Source organism: Numida meleagris, chromosome 2 (genome assembly GCF_002078875.1).
Source record: "Numida meleagris isolate 19003 breed g44 Domestic line chromosome 2, NumMel1.0, whole genome shotgun sequence".
In the NCBI taxonomy this organism is placed as follows: domain Eukaryota; kingdom Metazoa; phylum Chordata; class Aves; order Galliformes; family Numididae; genus Numida; species Numida meleagris.
In genome coordinates this window covers 40935561-40956807 of record NC_034410.1, presented here as the reverse complement: position 1 = coordinate 40956807, position 21247 = coordinate 40935561, and the positions used below count along the sequence as shown (strand labels likewise).

At 36.7% G+C, this 21247-nt stretch overlaps 1 protein-coding gene across 3 annotated transcripts in view; it reads right to left on the bottom strand.

Moving 5' to 3' along the window:
- ANO10 (anoctamin 10) overlaps positions 1-21247 on the bottom strand; it is a 115839-nt gene that overhangs the window by 75378 nt on the left and 19214 nt on the right. For all 3 annotated transcript variants that reach the window (XM_021386321.1, XM_021386323.1, XM_021386322.1), the window contains exon 11: positions 20541-20669. In XM_021386321.1, the coding sequence (XP_021241996.1) occupies positions 20541-20669 (129 nt within the window). The remainder of the gene's footprint in view (positions 1-20540; positions 20670-21247) is intronic.

Genomic DNA, 21247 nt, shown 5'->3' with positions numbered 1-21247 from the left:
GCAAGAGCTTTCTCCTGTGTGTCCCTGCAGGTGTAAAGATTTTATGACTCGTGACCACACCTGTTGATGCACGCGTGCCAGAAATCAGGAATCATCAGACAGAGGAAGAAAAACGAGAGGTTATCCTCTTGAGCCAACTGCTTCTTGCCACTTTATACACAGCTAGAATCTAATACATGAAAGGAGAACAGACCCACGGGTTACCTGATTAAGGCTACTCTAACTCACCCTCTGGGGCAGTCACCCAAGGGATTCTTGGAACATACGCCATGACAAATTGTCTTCCACAGAAGAGAAGCATAGCTATTCTCCTTAGCTGTGATAAAAGTAAGAGAGAAGTCTCAGCCAGCTGTTGTGCAGAGATTATACCCACCCATGCTTTCACCTTTAATTACAAAATGTTATCTGACTAAACCAATCTCATTTTCAAGCTGACTCCTCGTTTCTCCCACAGCTACCTCCAGCTTTACGTACAACTCTCAAAGCTTGCTTTCAAAGATGCTCCATAAGAACATTATTTCTCCTTAAAAAGATAAGAATGTAGAACACCTCTCAACACGGAGTTAAGAATTACATAACCACTGATCATAGAATATCCTGAGTTGGAAGGGACTCACAAGGATCATCGAGTCCAACTCCTGACTCCACACAGGAGTACGCAAAATCAGACCAAGTCTGAATAATTACAGTTTAAGCAAAACATTGTTTTACCACACTAGATGAGCATTTTCTGCAATGTTAGTAATTTTAATGTAACACACACCTTTTTCTACGTGTCCATCCTATTTTAAGTGGCATACTTTCCTCTAGTTCTATGAGAGCTGCTCCTAAAGTAATGCCTTCAATTTTATTATGTTAGCCCAAGACATCAGAGGTGGATGGATATTGGTGGTATAGCAATAGAGGTTGAACCTTCCCACCAATATTCCATTACATTTTGTTGCTGTGTGACAGATGGCAGCTGAGGGGTGATCTGACACAATGGCCTCTGGCATGGAAGTGCAGATGAAGCAGAGGTGTGAAATTGATTTCCTCCATCTGGAAAAAATGGCACCCATTGACATTCATTGATTCTTGCTGAATGTTTATGAAGATGCAACAGTGGATGTGAGCACAGCGAGGTGGTGCGTGTTGCATTTCAGCAGTGGAAACAGAAAGACAAGCCATGTCGCGGGCAGCCATGCACAGTTGTCATACAGCAAAATGAACATCACCACAATGAGCTCATCCACGTGTATCAGCTGTAGGTGATGACTACGTTGAGAAATACTGTTATATAGCTGAGAATTTGCTCTATCAAATACTGTCATTGTACTCTTTCTATCTGCTGTCATTTCCATGAAAATAAATAGGAGGCATTATATTTGGAGCAACCTACTTTCATCTGTACGAACACAAGAAGAACACATACTATAATCTGTTATCACACTTTGTGATTATCAAATTCTCAAAGCTTGTTACCTTACAGTTATTCCTACAGTTGCACTTTAGTTGATCCAAAGTACCCGCAGCTAATATTCTAAAATAAACCAGTTTTACCAAACAATACAGCAATTCATCAGGAAAGAAAAACATCATGGATGGACAAGGCAAATCAGTACCTTCATTTACAATGCACGATCCCCTCAAGCAGGAAAACCAATTATCAGATAAAAATAGATCATTAATAGGATTTCACTGAGAATAGACAAAAAAAATCCACTCATCAAACAAGTAACAGAAGAAAAAAGCAGTGAAGAGACTATACACAATTAGGAAATTATAAATTTAGAATTGGTTGCCAATGATCTCCGGTAGACAGCAGGAGGCAATAACACTGGAATGAAAAAGCAAGAGAACAGGAAAATCCTTTAAGCAACATAACATTGTCCTCATATTTCAGTTATAAGAGAAATCTTAAACGGATTCCCAGCATTTATGCTACTCAGCATTAAGAAGTCCTCTCCTGTGCAAAGGCAGTTTTCTGCTGTGTCTTCATATACAGAGCTGAATGTAAACTAAAACCTACATTCAAGTACGTACCAACAGGGATAAAAAGCAGAGATTAAAATATTTCCAGAAGTCAGTGGATCAATGTCTAGGTTATTAAGGGAATGTCTGGAACCTTGCACCTGGTGGTGGGTCTGGATGAAATTTTAATTTGGGAACGCAAGTTCAGAACTGGCTAATAAAAACATCTGTATGCGTCAGAACTTAACTCTTCAGGTCTTGCTAAACTGTATGTTCATTAGGAGACATGAATCAGCAACAATAAGTCAATTCCAGATATACTTTGCATTTACAGTAAAAATCTCAGCATTCTCATTTACAGCATTTATTCTTCTTAATATTATTAATGCCTGAACTGTAAATAGTAAAAATTGGAAAACTGCTATATTATAGAATCAATTTACATGTGTAAATAACAGTATGTTTCTTGAGAGATTTAGAAAATTAACAGATGCCTTAAAAATTATGGCAAATTATTAACTGATATGCTAATTTGTTCTAATAATTCCAAGCAGAAGGGCTTTGATCTAGACCTTTCTTTCTCCAACCCTTAGTACATTTATGCACCTGATGCTGCTCCCTATGAAAAGCTCCAAGTATTGAAATGATTCACACACACATTAAATCTTGAACCTTTTTCTTTTTTTTTTTTTTTTAATAAATTCTTTCTCCCCAAACTGCTGAGGCTGAGAATACGACAAACTTTGCCTCTCACCAATCCACAGGAGCAAGGAGTATTAAGACAGTATACGGCAGTGTCAGTAAATGGTGCGGGAATGAAAAACCTAGTAAACAGAACGTGATTGTTCTTCTTGAGGCAGTAATTCTGAATACCAAAGTTGCTTTGGATTCTCACCCAGCTGTTCCGCATTTTCTCCAACAAATCATTAGAGCAGTGCCCTGCTATTTTTCTTCTCATAGACAAGAAGATAAGTTTTCCAAAGGCGCACCACTCCTCAGGTACCAAATCAGACGCATGAACAATGGAGGCCAAAACTGTGGGATGCAAGGCAGCAGCAGGACAGAAATATTTGACATTTTACACCTCTTAACAGATGCAAACAGTCTCCAATGACCATCTCAGAATACTGCGAGTCCATAAAATACATGAGCATATGGAACTACCCAAATCCAACTTATCAGTACCCAAGCTGTCATATATATTGATGATTCTTTATATAAGGAATATCTTTTCAGTTCCCTCCAGAAAGATGGGAGAGTGGCCCTTCTGAATCTCTTTTTGTTTATTTCATAGCCAGTTTGGAGTGGTTTGAGGAAGAATGTGTATGCTCTAATATGTTGCGAGCAGTTAGGGTCAAACCATTTTCCCCTCTCATCTTTTTAATTGAAATGCTCAGAAACAGTTTACATTCCTCTACTCGGTATTTGCGACTGTCTCTTCCGCTCTGAAACAGAACCACAGGCATTGTGATAAACACACTGAGAGGTTATCTAGTTACAGCAGCTTTTCTTAAAACCCTGCACATCCTCTGCCAAAGTGCAACGATGTAATCTTCACTGAAAGCTTATTTTGGTCCTGCTTTATAATTTTGCTAAAGCCGTGGATAGAGTTTCATCTCTAACGTCACTAGTCATTTATTTGTATTTTCTCACTGTTCAGTCTGGCTTTAAAGATACTACATTTCAATAGACAGTTTTGGTGGACATTAAAATTTCACTTTTTGCTGAGAGAAAAGAAAGAATGTTGTCCTTCGTTCTCTTTTTACAAATTTCAGTCACCTAAAACAAAGTTTAACCACACTACCTAGCCCTGCGGCCTGTAATCATTTGCCTTCTCCCCTCCCTCCTAAAATTCCAGCCCACCTTCTTCGAACCAGTTTAGGCTGTATCTGAGTAATGATATGCATGAACAGGTAGCACGTTCAATACACATTAGACTTGAAATTAATAAGTGTATCTCTTTTAAGTCACTTCAGCTACATTCCCAGTCTTTACAAAGTTGATGAAGTATTTCATACAATCAACATACTGTCATTCTTTTTATCCAGAAAGCTAGTGCCAAGCAAAAATGTCAGGGATGAAAAAACTGCTGTTCTCTGTGCCATACTGTATTAAGAACATTTTTACTTCCAAGTAATACAGAACTGAATACTTTCTATTTAGAGCAGGAAAATTAAAAATCAGTATTTGTATCAGAGCAATTTTTTGATTTAAAACATACAGATAGTTCTCACCAAGCTAAGAGAAGCAGCACCACCGACAATAAAACAGAATCTGAATGAGCCAGCTTTGCAGCTCCAGAGACAATTCTGCAGCTGCCACAGCAACCAGCAGAGGAGCCAGCCAAGAGACCAGACAAGAAGCCAAAGAAGAGGTCAACACTTGGGAACCAGAACTTGGCATTTGGGTCTTACAGCTGTCAGAGATGCTCAATGAGAGAAGTCACTGTTCTCTACACTTCTTGCAAACACTTGGGATGGCAGGAAATGGAAAAAAAAAATCTACAGCCATTAAAAGTCAAGACAGTGCTGAAAGGTGATACATGCCACCATTTGTTTTGTCACAGCATTGCAATAGCAGGACACTATGCCAAATGACAAGAGCATTATATGCACAGAAATGAAATTCTGTAGTGGTACAGACTGTGAGACCTCCAGACAGATGGCTTCCTCTGAAAAAGAAGTATCAATGAACAAAATGGAAATAAAAATTAGACTACCCTTTTTTTCTGCGTTTCAAAATACAAATCTTTGCCTTTCAAAGGAGGCTTTTTTTTTTTTCAGTGGGGGTAATGGGGAAGGGTGTTTTGCTTTTTGAAAGGTGATATTTTTTCTTCTCCTTCTTACACCAAACTTTCTTTCAAATTCCCCATTGCGTAACTACTACCAGCACCAGCAAGAACTCTGGTATATAATCAACAATTTAATGCCAAGTTAAACACACTTTATTTTTTAAACTGTATCTACAGAGTATTGAGAAAATGTGCAGCTGCATTGTCTACATTATTCCATACTTGTTAATCACAGGCTCAAAATGTGGAATGACATCTGCACATTTTAAGACTTGCTAAACAAAATGTGCAGGACCTCTACACAAAAGCACAGAATCAGACTAACTTCAGTTTTGCAAAAGTTAATTTTAAGAACATATGCATGCAAAACCCCTAAGCTAGTAGCAGTTTTCAAGAAAGCTGTCTCTACAGATTCCGTGCTGACAAGCCAAGTAACTGCCAAATAATGTTTAAAAACAAAAGAAAGGCTCCTAGAAAGTGCCAAAAGAGATGCTATATGCTGCCTTTATGATTCAGGCTTTACAAACAGAAAAAAAGAGGGTATTTGCACTGAGATTCTCACAGGCCCTGTGAATGAGGCACATTCCATATTAAGCAGATTCCCAAGGAAGTATCTTGCATGTTAGCGCAGACTGTGAAGATGAATAAAAGTTCAACTGTGATCAAAAGCAAAAGGGAAGAAGAAACAAAGATAACGCAACCAATGTCAAAAATGCATGACTATGTTAAATAGGTTCTTTAAACATAGTTCAAATAAATGACAAAACTCTTTAAAAACATATTTGACTAAATACTTGATTTTCTCCAGTCTTCTCTTACTACTTAATCAGCTTCTATGTCTAGCTGTAGATTCAGATATCATCTCTCATTTCGTTTTCTGAATCTACAAGAAACAGCAATATCAAATTCCTACTTCATAATATTCTTAACTTCACAGTCTGTTATCTATTTCTTCAATGTCACACTTCTATGTCTTCTCTGTTTTTCTTGGATCATGTCAATCACCAGAAAGCTGTATCAAGGCAACCTTCTCAAGAGCACTTTTCACTGTTATACAAATAAGACCTCTAGTGGTTGAATAAAAACAAAACCTACTACCTTATTTAGAATTTCTAGTCACCTCTTCTCCAAGATAAAATCTTACTGTCATAGTATCTGCCAACTAGAGTTCAGCCACTAACGGCCTATCTGCAGAGCCCTTTTGAGAACTATCCATTCAAGGTGATAAACTTACTTTATCTTAAGGCTGAGTGCATGGCTTAGTTGTTAAATCCAGGGATAGAAACATAAGGTACAAAAATAATTTCACATTTTCCACATAACAGAATTCTATAGATTAAGAATACTTAAGACATATACACAGATAATGAACTCCCCCACACCAGCATTTAATCGTAACCCTTTGATCACCAGAATCACAAGTGAATGTTCATTTTCTTGTTATTCTAAGCCACTGGATTTTCTTGCTCTTCTTTATGTATACTCACTCTAGTTTTAAACTCTAGTCAGTGACTTGGAAACAGAAACACCACCAACTCTGACCTATGTCTGTGGCAGAGATTCGCATTTGGATTGGTAAAGTGCTGCCAAGGCATCAGAAATTTGAAATAGCAAATCCACGTCAAACATTAGCAGACCCGAAACTGACAAATACTTTAAATATTATGTTCCCACAGAATATTAGCACACTATAAAATATCCGAATTTTAGATTAGCAAGTATGGGTAAAATCCTCCTATCCACATACTTGCCTTCTTCCTTTAATGCAGCAATCCAGCAAATTGTTATTCTGCTAGCAACGGTCCAAAGGAATTGTATGCACAAAAAGAAAGAACAGCTTTTAAAATGGATAGATCATCACAATTTGTTTTCATAGTTCAGTCATTCTTAATTAGTACACATTTGTACATACACAGCAGCTCTAATGAAACAGAGTATCTCGTGTTTGGCCACATTTCGAGATTTTGCTTTATTTCCAATGACTCAACAGCTCACTGACAGTACCTTGGTACATTTGCAACCTCGTGTGCTGTTATAATGAAAGAGACAATGTTGGAAAAGTTTACTCGCCACCTTTCACAAAACACTGCTTACCTAAGAAAACACCTCAAACCTTCCTGCTTTGAGCAGAGGCCACCACAGGAAACTGTGGCTCGCTATCAGTCTATCAGGTAGAATATAAAATGAAGACTTCTTCAGAAAGTGCCAACAAAATTCTGGCAACACAAGAACCAAGTAATTAGCTTTCTGGCCTATGTAAACATTTTCTGTGTGATGTGCTTTGATACAACACAAATTGTTTATCATAGAGAAAACATTGTTTTCTGATGAAAAATAGAGTGTACGGGAGCGTAAGAAGAGTACACCTGAGTCCCATCCTGACAGAGACAAGCCATGCCTGAGGCAGAAACCCAAACACTAGGTAGTCCTCTCAGGCTCTTCACAGTTTCAACACTGATTTTCCAGATGTAGCTACAATTCTGCAACGTTAAGCACATTACAAAGGTACACACGATGAAGGATACTTTTAGCTATAGATGGTAGTAGGCACAAAGAATTCAATATGAATTTATCTTTTAAGTCTTGGCTTTATGACCAAAAAAATAATACTCTAAGCTATCGTTGCATGTTATATACTGTATATGCATAAGAATATGGTTGCACCAGCAGAACTGCATTAATATTACTGTACCATGGCAAAACCTCTAGACAATGTGCTAATGAAAAATGACAGGTCAGGAGGCTTCTTTTGTTTGAAACAGAGAAAGTAAAGTTGTAAGTCTTCTACCAAACTTTTAAAAAACACAAGGCAACTTTTTACATATTAGCCACAATTTCTTTGGTGGGCTCAAAAGAAGCATCTGTCTCACTTCATGGCTTCTAAGATGATGCGCTTATCGCTTGCTGCATCTCTGCAGCTTAGATGTCTTCAGAGGCAAGCTGAGCAATGATACAGCTGCAGTTCTTAATACAATGCGACACTGCAAAGGAAGATGCAATCTCTTCTCCTTTTTCTTCAGCATTTGTATGAGAAAGGCAATTCTAGTAAATAGCTTCCCGAGCTAAAATTTGAGAAATGTATCATACAGCTGTATGTACTCTGACACTTCCGAAGACATTTTACAACATACAGCTTTTGACTCACTGCTGTAATCGTTTTATTATTTTCATTACTATTTTATTTAAACTGCATAACTCAGAGATTAATCTACGACTGGAGAGGGGGCAGAGAAAAGCAGCCTGTCATTACTGTTGTTCACTCCACCTTCAGAAACAGGGGCAGAAGGAGGGTGGGGAGGATATTCAGAGAAAAACAAAACGGTACAAAGCTCGACTGACACTCAGCATATTCAGAATTCATAATTTCAGCTACACCAACAAAAAGACCACACAGTGGTCGGAGAAATGTGGTCACTACTATCTAGGAATTCAGCACTTACATTTTGTGCTACGTGTAGCTTTCGAGCTACGCACTTAACCCAAACTTGAAGTCATAAAAAGGCAGACCCACTTGTTCTTTCCGACATATCCAAAGTCAGTTTTATGTGGTCATAAAGAACCATCCAAACTTAGGAGCACCAATTAATGAACTTATTAATATAATGATACCGGTGTCACTTTTCAATCTGCTGTCTCCATGGGGAGGATTAGGGCCACGTATTTTTACTATGTGATGTACTTTTGACTCTGGAAGTACAGTTTGAAGACAGAATTTGAAAGTAATTTTAGTCTTCTGCAGTTACAGAGAGAGAAACAGAAGCACTTACAGAAACACTTTATAAGCTGTGTAGTGGATTCTTTATTCACATGTAAGTGAATCCTCACACATGAGTTAACCCTCAAATCTTCCCTATAAACACATTGTAGTATGTTTTTTAAAAATGTAATAGACATTTCCCCAAATTATTTACTTAAATTGGCATGAAAACCACTGGAAAGACATCATTATTTCTCTGTTTCTCTTGCTTGCCCCTATAGCTCCTATAACCACGTAGGAAATGAAGAACTGCCAAATGCAACCAATGTTAGATTAAACTAATAATTCCACTTTTCCAATTTACTGTTCTTCAGGATGCATGAAAGCTTTATCTATTACTAACTACTTCTGGTACAGACATCTTTTTTTAAAAATGAAGCTTTTTAGAAGCTAGAAAAACAGGAAAGTATTTGAAATCAGTAACTTATTTGATAAAATATAAATGTAAAAAATTAAACATTTATTTTAGTGAAGTTTATTCCCATTTCACCTAATGTTAAACTAAGTTCCACACAGAGTAATTCACAATGGTTATGAACTTCTGAACAAAAAAACTGAAACGCAGGTAAGCTCAAGTATTGCAAACAGTCTGAGATAACATTTCAAGTTCAATAGTAGTCACCCTCATATTTGATATTGGTTTATCTGTAATCCCCATAACACACCCACTGTCACACACGCTCACTTTACATTTTATGACAAATCCTCTGACTAAAACTAACCTTGATCAAACATATTATGGTTATGAATTCTCAGCAGCTTCCAACTGAATCTCCTTTGTAGAAATTCACTGCAGAGATTCAGACGATTATAGGCACGCATTAGCAATCTCTCATGACATCAAAAGCACTGTTCAAGGCACTGGAATAGAAAGCAGCAGCACACCAGGCTCCTTGCACACTGCCACAGCTAATGAAAAATCCCTCTGAAATTTTACACATCACACCACTAATTTCTGATCAGAAGAGTGACATTCTGGATTGACACTTCCTTCCAGTATAAGATAAAGACACAGTGCAAAAATAAAGTAATTAAACCCCACTTCTTCTGACATTTACTTTACACCATGACTCATGATCAACTTCAGTCTGCATTCAATAAAATATTTGCATAGAGAATATTTTAAAAAAGTCTATGTACAACAGCTTTTCAGTCCAGTGCTGCATTGCCTTGCAGAATTTAAGTTCCAGAATCAGTTTCCAGTTAACTGTGTCAGATGGTTCTCAGCACTTAAAAGAAACCCAATAAACAACAACAACAAAAATAGATCAACCACAAAACAACCAACCAAAACAACGGAAGAGATTTAATTTTACTTCTTTTTAATGAAACTACAGTTTAAAAAAGAAAATGATGCCTTTGAACTACTTCTGAGATATGGGGAAAATACAGCAACTAATTTAGCACACTTTTAATAAGAGATTGGAAGATACCGGAGAACTCCTGCTGCATTTTTGCAATAAATGACTAATTACATTTACTATATGGAGCAGCTGTGTAGCAAAGGCAGTAAAACTAATACTAAAGTAGATCTTAACACTCTAGACCACAGAGTGTTAGTAGTTATTGCAGAAAACAATACATAAAAGCAAATTATTCTTCAAGTTTCTAGATGGAAAACATGCAAGCAGGAATATCACATCATTAAGACTCTCTCTGAAGAGAGATCATATCTAACAGATAGTACAGAGGCTCCAACACAAGGATGACTGGATTTCTCCTGCCATTTGGAGACATTTCTATTCAACTTCTGTTCTCTATTTCTTTTTCCAACTGCGGCTGCCAAACCCGCATTTTCTACCTTGGGATTCCCTTACCTTCTCAGAGTCGTTCATATTCACTCTCAGTAAACTCGAAGATACAAATGGCAAATTGGATTTATCCTCAAATGGTACACAGAGTTTCTTTTATTTCTTTGTTTTAAACTAAGAGCCTCCCCAGACAAATGAGTGATGTAAAACTTTGGAAATGGGAAGAACATCACAATCCCTGGAAAGGGAAGGCTTCTAACAAAAATGATACGAAAAAAATGCTATTGCAAACTACATCACAGATGTATGGGAACAGGGTTTCTAGATCCTATAGCTGTAAGTATTCTCTAGCAGATGCCACTATCCAGGCTTTTTCTGACAGTTATGAACATCACATTTGCAAAAAAATATTTAAATAGTTTAACTGAATAAATTAATACATTATTTACAAAACAATTCAGTTTCATGAAATACTAAGCCAACCTTTGGGATAGCTATAAAGCCAGGTGGCTCTGAATGTTCATACTCCATCTTGTCATTAAGTAATAAATAACAATCAAGTGGAAGGTAAACAATGAATATTAATAGGTATTAACTTGTCTTTTTTTTGACAGTTCCAAATGCAAGACAGGAAGCCATACATCCTGATCAGGCTCGAGCTGAAAAAAACATTTACACATGAAAGGAAACCTCTTTGTGGGCAATATTAATTTAAGTGGGTTTTAAAGAGATCTGAATGTCTGATTCTTATGAGCTCTTTAAAATGTCTTGTAATTGTCTCCAAAGATCTGTTCTCTATTCACACAGCCTTTTGAAGTTTCCTCATTTTGGCAACCGTACACAATCCCAGAAGGAATGGAAAAAAATATTCCTACTCAGTCTTCTGCTACTTTTCCAGGTTGACACTTCTGAAGCATTTGTTAACATAGTTAAGGAATATGCCCTCTTCCTGGAAGACTTCCTAAAGTATGTCCTCCAGACATCCTTTCTACTATAGGTACGGCTTAAAAATACGGCATCAAGTACCAAATGATGTTAAATTCATGAGGAAGCACAATTCCACAAGACACTTTCATGTCATGAAAGACTCCCCACGTGTTAAAATGTTGCTGTGATCCTTCTGGAAAGGTCACATCTTTTAGCTGAGCAGCACCTCATAGGTTTTGCAGCCTCCTGCTCCTGCTCCCACCTGGCTGACAGCAAGAGAAGAGGATTCCCTTTTTGCCACTGTTGCTTCTCCTAAGAAGTGTTCTCACAGTACTTCCTATGGCACTGATTTCTCAACCTCCACTATCATGTCACGCCCACACTGGCAATGTCTAATTTAGAATTACAAGACCTTACACAGAAAAACACAAGTGGAAAAAAAGTGCAGACTAAAGCTAGATAAATCCAGGGTAGAACCTACACACATGACAGTGACTTGTAAAGGCAGGATATATTAACAATAGTTCCCTAACTTACCTAAATTTTTACCACAAAATAATTGAAGTTCTTTTGAAAAACTGGATATGCCATTGTATAAATGCATTCTACACTTCCATACACAGTTCTGGCTATGTCATATTCAGTCATGAGTAAACCTTAAAAAGGTTCACACCAGAAATCAATGAAGCGTAGGAATTAATTCCGAGAAAACGTGGCTACATAGTTAGCTATATGAATACAACCTTCCTTTGTCCTCTGCTGGAACTTGGCCTAGATAAATCAATGACCTAACCTGGCTTTGCTATTTTTTTGCACATACGGCTTGATCAGTCTGTTGAAAAAATACTGCTTAAAAAAAAAAGCCACATTTAAAAAGTGATTGGACTATTTAAGAATAAATATATGTTAATATGTGTTTTCATTTCTATAATACCAGAATGGTAGGAAGTACAACCAGCATGTACAAACTCACATAGGTCTAAGAACTTTTTTCATGTTTGCTTCCATTTATTCTGCCATTAATTAAAACAAAAAAAAACCAACAACAAAATAAACCTAATCCAACAATAACAACAAAAGCCTCGCGAGATGGCAATAAAAAGAACAGTGATAAAGTTTGACTTTGGAACTAAATACATTTCATGTTAACGTACAGCCTGCAAAATTGTCATTTTTTTGACCTCATTGATATGGTTGCAGGAATTTGGTTCAGCAGTAAGCATTTTCAGAATTTTAAATAGACAAATCTATAAATCCTTCTCCCTTGAGAAGTTGAACCTTTCACTGAGGTGAGAAAAAATCTGAGAAGCAATCTGTTCCCCTGTTAAAAGAATATTAACATATCTAAAATATCTGACATCTTTACTTTCAAGCTAAACCTACAATTTCAACAACCTTTTGAAAAGTACAGTTTATACAAATTTGAGTTCATTTTTAGTCTTCAAATGTTGTCAAATAAATTGAAGGATCAGTACACTATGTTTTTATACTGCAATAATCTTCAGAAACTTCCAGCAGTTATTTTTAACCAATGCTACTCTGCATCTTCCAATAACTTTTCACATTTCAGCTCGAAATTTAAACATCAAGAACTATTTTTATGGCTCAGAATTGCAAATCTAGGAATAAATCAACTTGCAGTGGCTTACCTGTCTAATATAAAATATAAAAATCAAATGATCATTTTGTAAACTATTAAAAATGAAAGCATATACTTTTTTTTTTTAAAGGAATATTTTTAGATTTGAATTCCTATGCATATTAAGCTGTTCGCTGCTGAGGAAGTCTCAAATGGAAACAATATATTAATTGAAATCACCAGTGACTTGGATTAACCTTTTTTAACATGCAGAATTAGTAATAGCGCAGAATTATTTTACGTATGTATACGTCAATGAACCAAATAATTTAACAATTTACATAAAGTAGATTTTTCCATTCGTCTTTCTACATTTTCCTATTTTCATCACCATAGCAGGCACAGATGGGTGCTGGCTATAATATCTGTTTTACTAGAATAAAACGCCTGATGAGTAAGCTTACTAAGTATTTTCCTAAAAAAGATCTGTAAAGATATCAGTAAGGTTTATATCTTATCATTAAACATTTCAGAAAAAGAACTACATATATGGCTTTCCAATTAATATTTATTCAATAGAGATAATCATTTTTTCCTACAGTTAACTTCTTTACGTCAAATCAAACTGTCAATCAGAAATTAATTTAATCCACACATCAGATACTTACCAGTAAATAGAATTTATATTTGCACCTGAAAACTGACAAACAACTCAAGTTGCAAATGAAGTAGCAGTATTCCAACTTGACACTATAAATGAAACACTCTCAAGCAATACCGGTGCATGCATGCAAGTATGCATTACCAGTATGAAAAGGCTACGCTGTCACAGAAAAGCAGAAGCAGACAGATAAGCAAATATCCGAAGACTACTGCTGAAAAGTTTCAGCAGTAAGAAAGTTAATGTTGACAATATGCCTTCAAAATTGATCACTGATTTTCTCTGATTAAAGAGCAAATACACTGAGGACAAAGAAAGAATACCCACTGAAACTGACAGAAAGTTACACAGAGATAAGCACAAACAAAGCCACTGAGAATCTGGAGGAGGCAACTGGAGGGCCATCAAGCTTACAGGGATGAAGGACCTAACATACGAAGGAAGGATGAAGGAGTTGGCTTTGCTCAGCTTAGAAAAGAGAAGGCTTTGGGTGGGAGCAAGGATCTAATCACAGTCTTCCACTACCTAACAGGTAGTTTTAGAGAAGGTGTAGCTGCTCTCTTCACAAGGGTGTGCAGTAAAAGGACAAGAAGCCCCGGGCCACAAGCTGCTTCAGGGGGTTTTTGTTTTGCTATAAGAAAAAAAATAAACCTTTGCCATAAGAACAATCAAATTTTGGAAGAGGTTTCCCAGATACGCGTTGACTTCCCCTTACCAGAAGTACTCAAGTTTTAGCTTAGTTACCTTATCTAAGTTCCTGCTTTCAACAGAACATTGCACCAAATAACCCCCAGAGGTCCCTTCCAATGCAGACTACTACACGATTCCCTAAATGACACTCTGCAGCTACCACATTTAAAACTAGAATCTGTCACAAGCACAGAAATGATTTAGAAAAAATAATGCTTTATGCACAGCTGTTTTGCTTGACCTTTGCACTGTTAGAATGTCATTAATGTCAGTGGATATACCTGTGTACACCAATGCACCACATTTTTCTCCACTTTTTTTTCCAGTTTCTTTACTATGTGAAGTTGGCCAATATGTAAGCAGATTTTACATATCTGCTGAATCCCAACCTCCTGAATCCCCCATAAAAAGAAGCTATTCACTTCACACATGCAGAAGGCTACAGTACAGAACCATGCCTCAGTCCCACCGTGCCATAATGCCATCCAAATATTTTATTTCTAAGAAATATGCCATCCAGTACAGTTTCTTTTAAAAAACAAAATAAATAAATAACTTTTAAAAATCAGCTTTCACAACATCACAGAATCACAGGGGTTGGAAGGGCCCTCAAGAGATCATTGAGTCCAATCCCCCTGCTAAGGCAGGTACCCTACAGTAAGTTGCACAGGTAGGCTTCCAGGCGGGTCTTGAATATCTCCACAGAAGGAGACTGCACAACCTCTTCTGGGCAACCTGTTCCAGTGCTCTGTTGCCCTTACCATAAAAAAGTTCTTCCGCACGTTAGTATGGAAATTCTTATGTTCAAGTTTTAGGTCATTACTCTTTGTTCTATCACTATACAACACTGAGAAGAGCCTGGCCTCATCCATCTGCCTCCCACCTCCCTTCTGATATTTATAAACATTTATAAGATCCCCTTTCAGTCTTCTTTTCCCCAGGCTGTACAGTCCCAGGTTGCTCAGCCTTTCCTCATAAGGGAGATGCTCCAGGCACCAAATCATCTCTGTGGCCCTCTGCTGGACTCCTTCTAGAAGACCCCTGTCTTTTTTGAACTAGGGAGCCCAGAACTGGACACAGTAGTCTAAATGTGGCCTCACTAGGGCAGAGGAGAGGGGGAGGTTCACCTCCCTCAACCTGCTAGTCACACTCTTTTTAATGCACCTCAGGATACCATTGGGCTCCTTGGCCACCATGGCACACTGCTGGCTCATGGCCACCCTGCTGTCCACCAGAACATGCAGGTCCTTCTCTGCAGAGCTCCTGTCCAGCAGGTCAGCTTCTAACCTGTACTGACGCATGCGGTTATTCCTCCCCAGGTGCAAGACTCTACACTTGCTCTTGTTAAACCTCATCAATGGTAGCACAGCCTTCAGTGTCAGCCAATCCTCCCTTTATCACTGGAAGAAACATTTTGCACTGAAGTTTGCCACAAAACACATCAGGATTTTTTTGTTTGTTTTTTTTTAAGATGATAAAAAGAAAACTGAGACCTAATAAGCTGCCTAAAACTGCTTTTACTCACAAAGTAGATTCAAAATATCTTCAGTGTACTCAGGATGCAATGTGTACCAACTCCTAAGGTTACCTTGAAAGCAAACTATGATGCTGCCTAGAACCAAATAATCAATATTCCTTCTCATCTACTAGAATTCAAACTGCTTGACTCTGGTAGGTTCACTGGTATATTACTTCAGAAACAACTGCCACCTTTACTGCTGGGATGATCGAGGGTTAGGGTCATTACATGAAAAGTATTCAGAAAAAGCTTCTACTGCACTTCAGGAGACCTTTAAAGAAAAAGAAAAAGTTAAAATGGAACTCTATAGAAAAGCAGGTGCATCAGACAACTCTCAACAACCTTGATTTTGGATTAATTATCATTCTTAAACAGAACAGCACAAACTTTTCAGCTTTGTTAATAAACTATGATTCCAGATTTCTACTCTGATAAATGGACTCTCAGATCTTCTTTACAGAGTATTAAAAATAAACCTTAAGAAATAGATAATTTCCTTACTCTACTACTTACATCTTAAAGAACTTACAAGCTTTATGAAGCTCATGAAAATATACTTAAAGCCTTATGAGGACTCTATGAAACCAAATTGTTATGGCCCATATGTTTATTAAGCCAGGTTTGCTACAAATATCCTAGCCCTATCCTTACACTATGGTCCTCATTTTTATCTACACCAGCACTAATTACATTCTTCCTAAAATCATATTTGTAAATTATAAGGTCAGATTTTATACTACAGCTATCAAAATGGCCCTCTGTAGCATTTCCAAACTCATCCCCAAATGCCATAGTGCGATGCAAAACATCCAGACTGCATTCACTTCTGCATAAAAGTTTGCTATTTGAGTGCTGGATACAAAACGAGTAACTTTTAGAGCTTAGGATACATTGGTATAAATATTTTACAGACATTGTTTCAACGCACTCCTACTGGTGGATCATTTAAAAAAAAAAAAAAACAGAAAAACAGAAAAAAGCTCTACTACTATGTGTTGGGCATATAACATTTCTGGAACTCAGCTTTCAGAGCAGACCTGAAAGCAGTTTCATTAGCATTCTTCTTTTTAATTTAGACTGTTATAAATTTTATATAGTTATCAAGAATAAAGCCCTGTGTCATTAATTTTCAAAGGAAAAAAAACAGAAGTGCTGCTGAATTAAGGTTATACCTTGTTTTAACCCACACTCCACACACCAAATTTCTTCAGTATTTTTTTTCCCCTCAGCTCAGTGTAGGAATTCAAAGGTGACTGGAAACAGTTTCACATGAGCACATCCATTTACGCGCCCAGAGTTTCTCACTTCGCACAGGTGGTTCACGCTGAAAATACGTATCTATGGTAGAGCCTGAAGAAACTAAACCAACAATGGGACTTAACTCTTTTAAAAAAAGGATGTTAATAAGAGCTTATCGTTTCCTACTTTAAGGACATGTATCTACTTCTTTGTTTGAAAATTGCGCTTGCTTCACTCACTTAGCACCCACCCATAAGTAAAAGAGGGGAGTTTCATGATTCTGCTCCAGGTTCAAACTATGTTGCCATGGAAGCAGATGCTGGATTGATGAAAATAGGTCAACTGTTCAAAAAGGAAAATCACTGTTTTAATACTTCAATATTATTAAATGTTATTATTTTAATGCTTAGTATTATTTATTATCAACTACATATTGACTTTATTATATTTAATTAGCACTTGCTTTGGAGACACAACGTGTATTCCTATAAAATGAAGGCAGTAGTAGATTCAGTGTTGTTAATGAAAAATTATTTTGCATAAAACGGTAAGAGCTTGGTATAGAATGCTTGTAAGAATACCAAACATTCTTATTCACATCTGTACTGAGTGATGTCAAATCTTGCCACATGAACACATTTTCATTTGAAAGAATATTAGTACCATCGTTACAAAACATGAACATTTTTGGACAAAAATAAAAATTCAGGTCACTGCTACCATCTATGCTTGGCTTGGTAAGAACGGCACTTCCTCTGTTTAGCTTTGCATCAAACCAGGTATAAATATTCAACTAGAGTCTCAACGACTTAAACCTGATAAAAATATTCAACGACAGCTAAGATTTAAGTAGGTTACCCCATCCACTGAACACGTGGAAGCACACATAGCCTCAAAAATAAGTTTCTTGTATTCCTTAACATCTTCACACTGCCTGCCAAACCGTTGTCAACACAGCACAAATACACCGTGAAATTCTCACCTTTGTCTGCAGCAAACACCGGAAAGTAAAATAACTCATCTGTATCATTCTCCTGCACAAAATCTCTACCAGGTGATCTAAAAAGCTCTTCTGTTGACAACCTGGCACATGCAACAGAATTTTTTCCTACCTACTGATGTTCTTAAAAAGCATCAAGTTCATATTAGAGGCTTTGTGTAATGTATTCTGTTTCTGCATTGTTTTTACAACTAATATGCACAACAATCATTAATAAATACAGCAAAGATGCGCAGGAATAGTGTCAATAACATGAGATTTGTGTTCCTTTCCTAGGTTAGGTATCTTCCTCTAGATGAAGCAAGATTTACAAGAGAAACTCTGCGGTGCTGAAGTTCCACAAATTTTATCCAGCAGAAACCTACAGCACTACTATGAAGGGCAACACTGCCTTCCATACAGCACTGTTTCTGCCCTTCTCCCTTTCACCAGAGAACTGGATCAGACAGCTTCTGTCAAATCAGTTCCCTGATCTGATTCATCATGCACCAGATAAAAGAAAGTGCCAGTGTAACAGATAAAATAGATTCCAAGGAAGAGAAGTCAAAAATATACCCATCTCCTTAAGCTACCAAAAATCATGCTGCTGCTGAAACTGATTGCAGTCCCACAGCACCTTGTCATTCTCCCTTCCTTCCTCTACCTTTTGAAATCAGTGTTTTAACTTGAAATACCTTCAACGTAATGACTGATAAAAAATATTACTGTAACTGAGAACACATCTAACTGTCTACACAGTGGAAACCACCTTCAACAGAAAGAAAAAATTATGCTTGTTGGACTCACTTCCATCATTTTACATACAGATATAGATATTAGGAATGTCTTTCACTTTGGAGAACTCTTACAAACGACCCTGTGTACCTTCCGTTACGAAACTTCTTGCAAAATTGTACAACCCATGCTACTCTGACTCTTCAGAAAACAAACCAGTGCAAGCATGAAATATTGTCTAAAGAACACTGTAAGACTGTCCCTCAGGAGACTGCAAAAGTTTTAAATTTCAAATTCAACAGTTTTGGAACTGTCTATAACCAACTATATTTAGAAAGTCATATGGCTTGTTAGGCTGCAGATTTTTTTGTCTTGTATTTCTCAGACAATGAATAGTTTATAACAACACAAAAACAGCAGAAAAAATTAAACCAGCATACTTGAAGTATTAAGCACACTGGGTACTTATGATTAAAACAATTTTTTAAATTTACCTTTTCTGACAAGCACACTATAAAGTTTTTTTTTCACTAATAAGAAAATGAAGAGAAAAGTTGACTTCTCTATAACCAGATGGCTGCCTTTCCTCACTGGCTCATCTAGCATTACCTTCCATTTGTCCCTTCATACAATGTAGTTCGCTTTAGATGAGTAGCCTTGTCCAAGTTGTTTATTGATATAAAAGAGCATTCTTGTCTTTTCTCCTTTCAGTATTAATTAATCTTTTCTCTTCAGACTCATTTCCTTTCATTTATTCCTTTATTTGTTTTATTCCCCTTTCTCTATGATTTATAGATAACGTGTTTGAGACGCAATGTTTAAAAGAAATTCCAAGAGCTACCTAACTAGAACACAGGAATTGCACCATGGCACAGGATTGCATATAAGCAGAATTTAAATTGAGGGAGAAAAAATTCTGGTATTCTCCTATGGCCTATCAAGAAACAGGGGCCTTCTCAGAGATCAGATGGACATTAAAACTTAACTCTGGTTACATTTAGTCACATAGTTTTTGTAATATAACCTCTCTGGATATACTATCCAGCCATGAACTAATCAGAACACTGCATTTAAAACGTCAAATTAGTTTTACATTAAAATATTTCACTGAGGCTAATGCAAATGTTCACACATGCACAATAGAAAAATGCATCAGGTTGTCTGTAGATTCAAACTTCAGTAAACCAGTTAACACGTGATTAATATCTAGAGTTAACTGCAAACTTTAAGCAAGTACATAATTCATTGCATAACCCACAACATCTGTAACAACAACACAGAAGTATGTATTCATGCTACACCTATATAAAGCAATCCAACAACTATACATAGACAACACAGAAAAATAACCAAAATTCCTAAAAGCTACATTAACATCATCTTTAAATTATTTAAATTTCTTGCAATGCATGAAAATTCCAATAGAAAGACAGATAAGGACAACAATCTACAATCTATTAAAATATAAAATGGCCAGTCATTTGCCTGAAAAGAAACTCACGTTTTTACTACACAGAATTAGGAAAGTATGAAATTCAAATGGTCATACAATCACTAGTACTTAGTCCTTACATATATTTGTTTCAGATAAGCCACTAAGGGAAACATTCATAAAGATGAAGAAGGTCTTTATAGATGCACCGTGGTAACAAACCAGGTAGAAAAACACCCAGTTTATATAAATAAGATTTTACTTCTTGAAACAGTACTGTTATATTCTTAATCATATTAACCAAAATACAGAATCTTGGGAACATATGGAAAAAGTATAGCAACAACATTCACAGTACACGAAAGCACCGAAAATAAAAAGCAAGGTGTTAACACTTATTTGGTAGGGAAAGATCTTAAATCCTTTTAAAGTAAAGAGAAAATATCTACTTACTGGTATAACCTCCACTGTTCTCCATGTTGTTTCCTACTAAAACATGTATCTGAACACATATTTTAAGTCTGACTTACCTCTACCAATGCCACAGTCAGAATAAGATCCATTTTTGAGTCTGGGAAAAGGGCATTCACTTGTGGAGACATTCCAATCAGTATGCAATTAGTAACTACTGATATTACACTCATGGTTTCAAAAGCCAACTGAAATAAGACAAAAACACATTTCTAGTTACAACCATTATCTCTGATTCACCAGTCCCCAAAGCGCTCTATAAAACTTCTCCCTCTCTCCCAAATCCTCAGAAGACTCAGTACTTTAACGTGTTTTTTTTGTCCATCTTTTGAGTTCTATAATGTAGACTTGTTTGACAAGTCATCTAGACAATGTCAACCATAAAAACAGGCAACAACAAGACTTGTAATACCACAAAGCACACCTGGCAACCCTGAGTTTTTCTGTAATTTAGTGTGTGTGAGTGTGCACGCGCGCGCGTGTGTGTGTGTGTACTTAAAGACCAGTAACATCCTAGATGGAGGTAATACCAAATCACCACCTGAAAAATTCAGAATAATCCTCAAGGGAAAAAAAAAGAAAAAAAAAACACAAAACATGGTCAGGAAAGCAGTCCTAACCTTGGTATCTTCATGACCCAATCTGAACACACAAAAGACTGTGTATCCCTCTACAATTACACTTTTGAACACGTATTTCTTTCAAAATAAAAGAAAAAAGGCAAAACTAGAGGAACTAACTGCCCCAGCACACTGGTTTTGTTTTG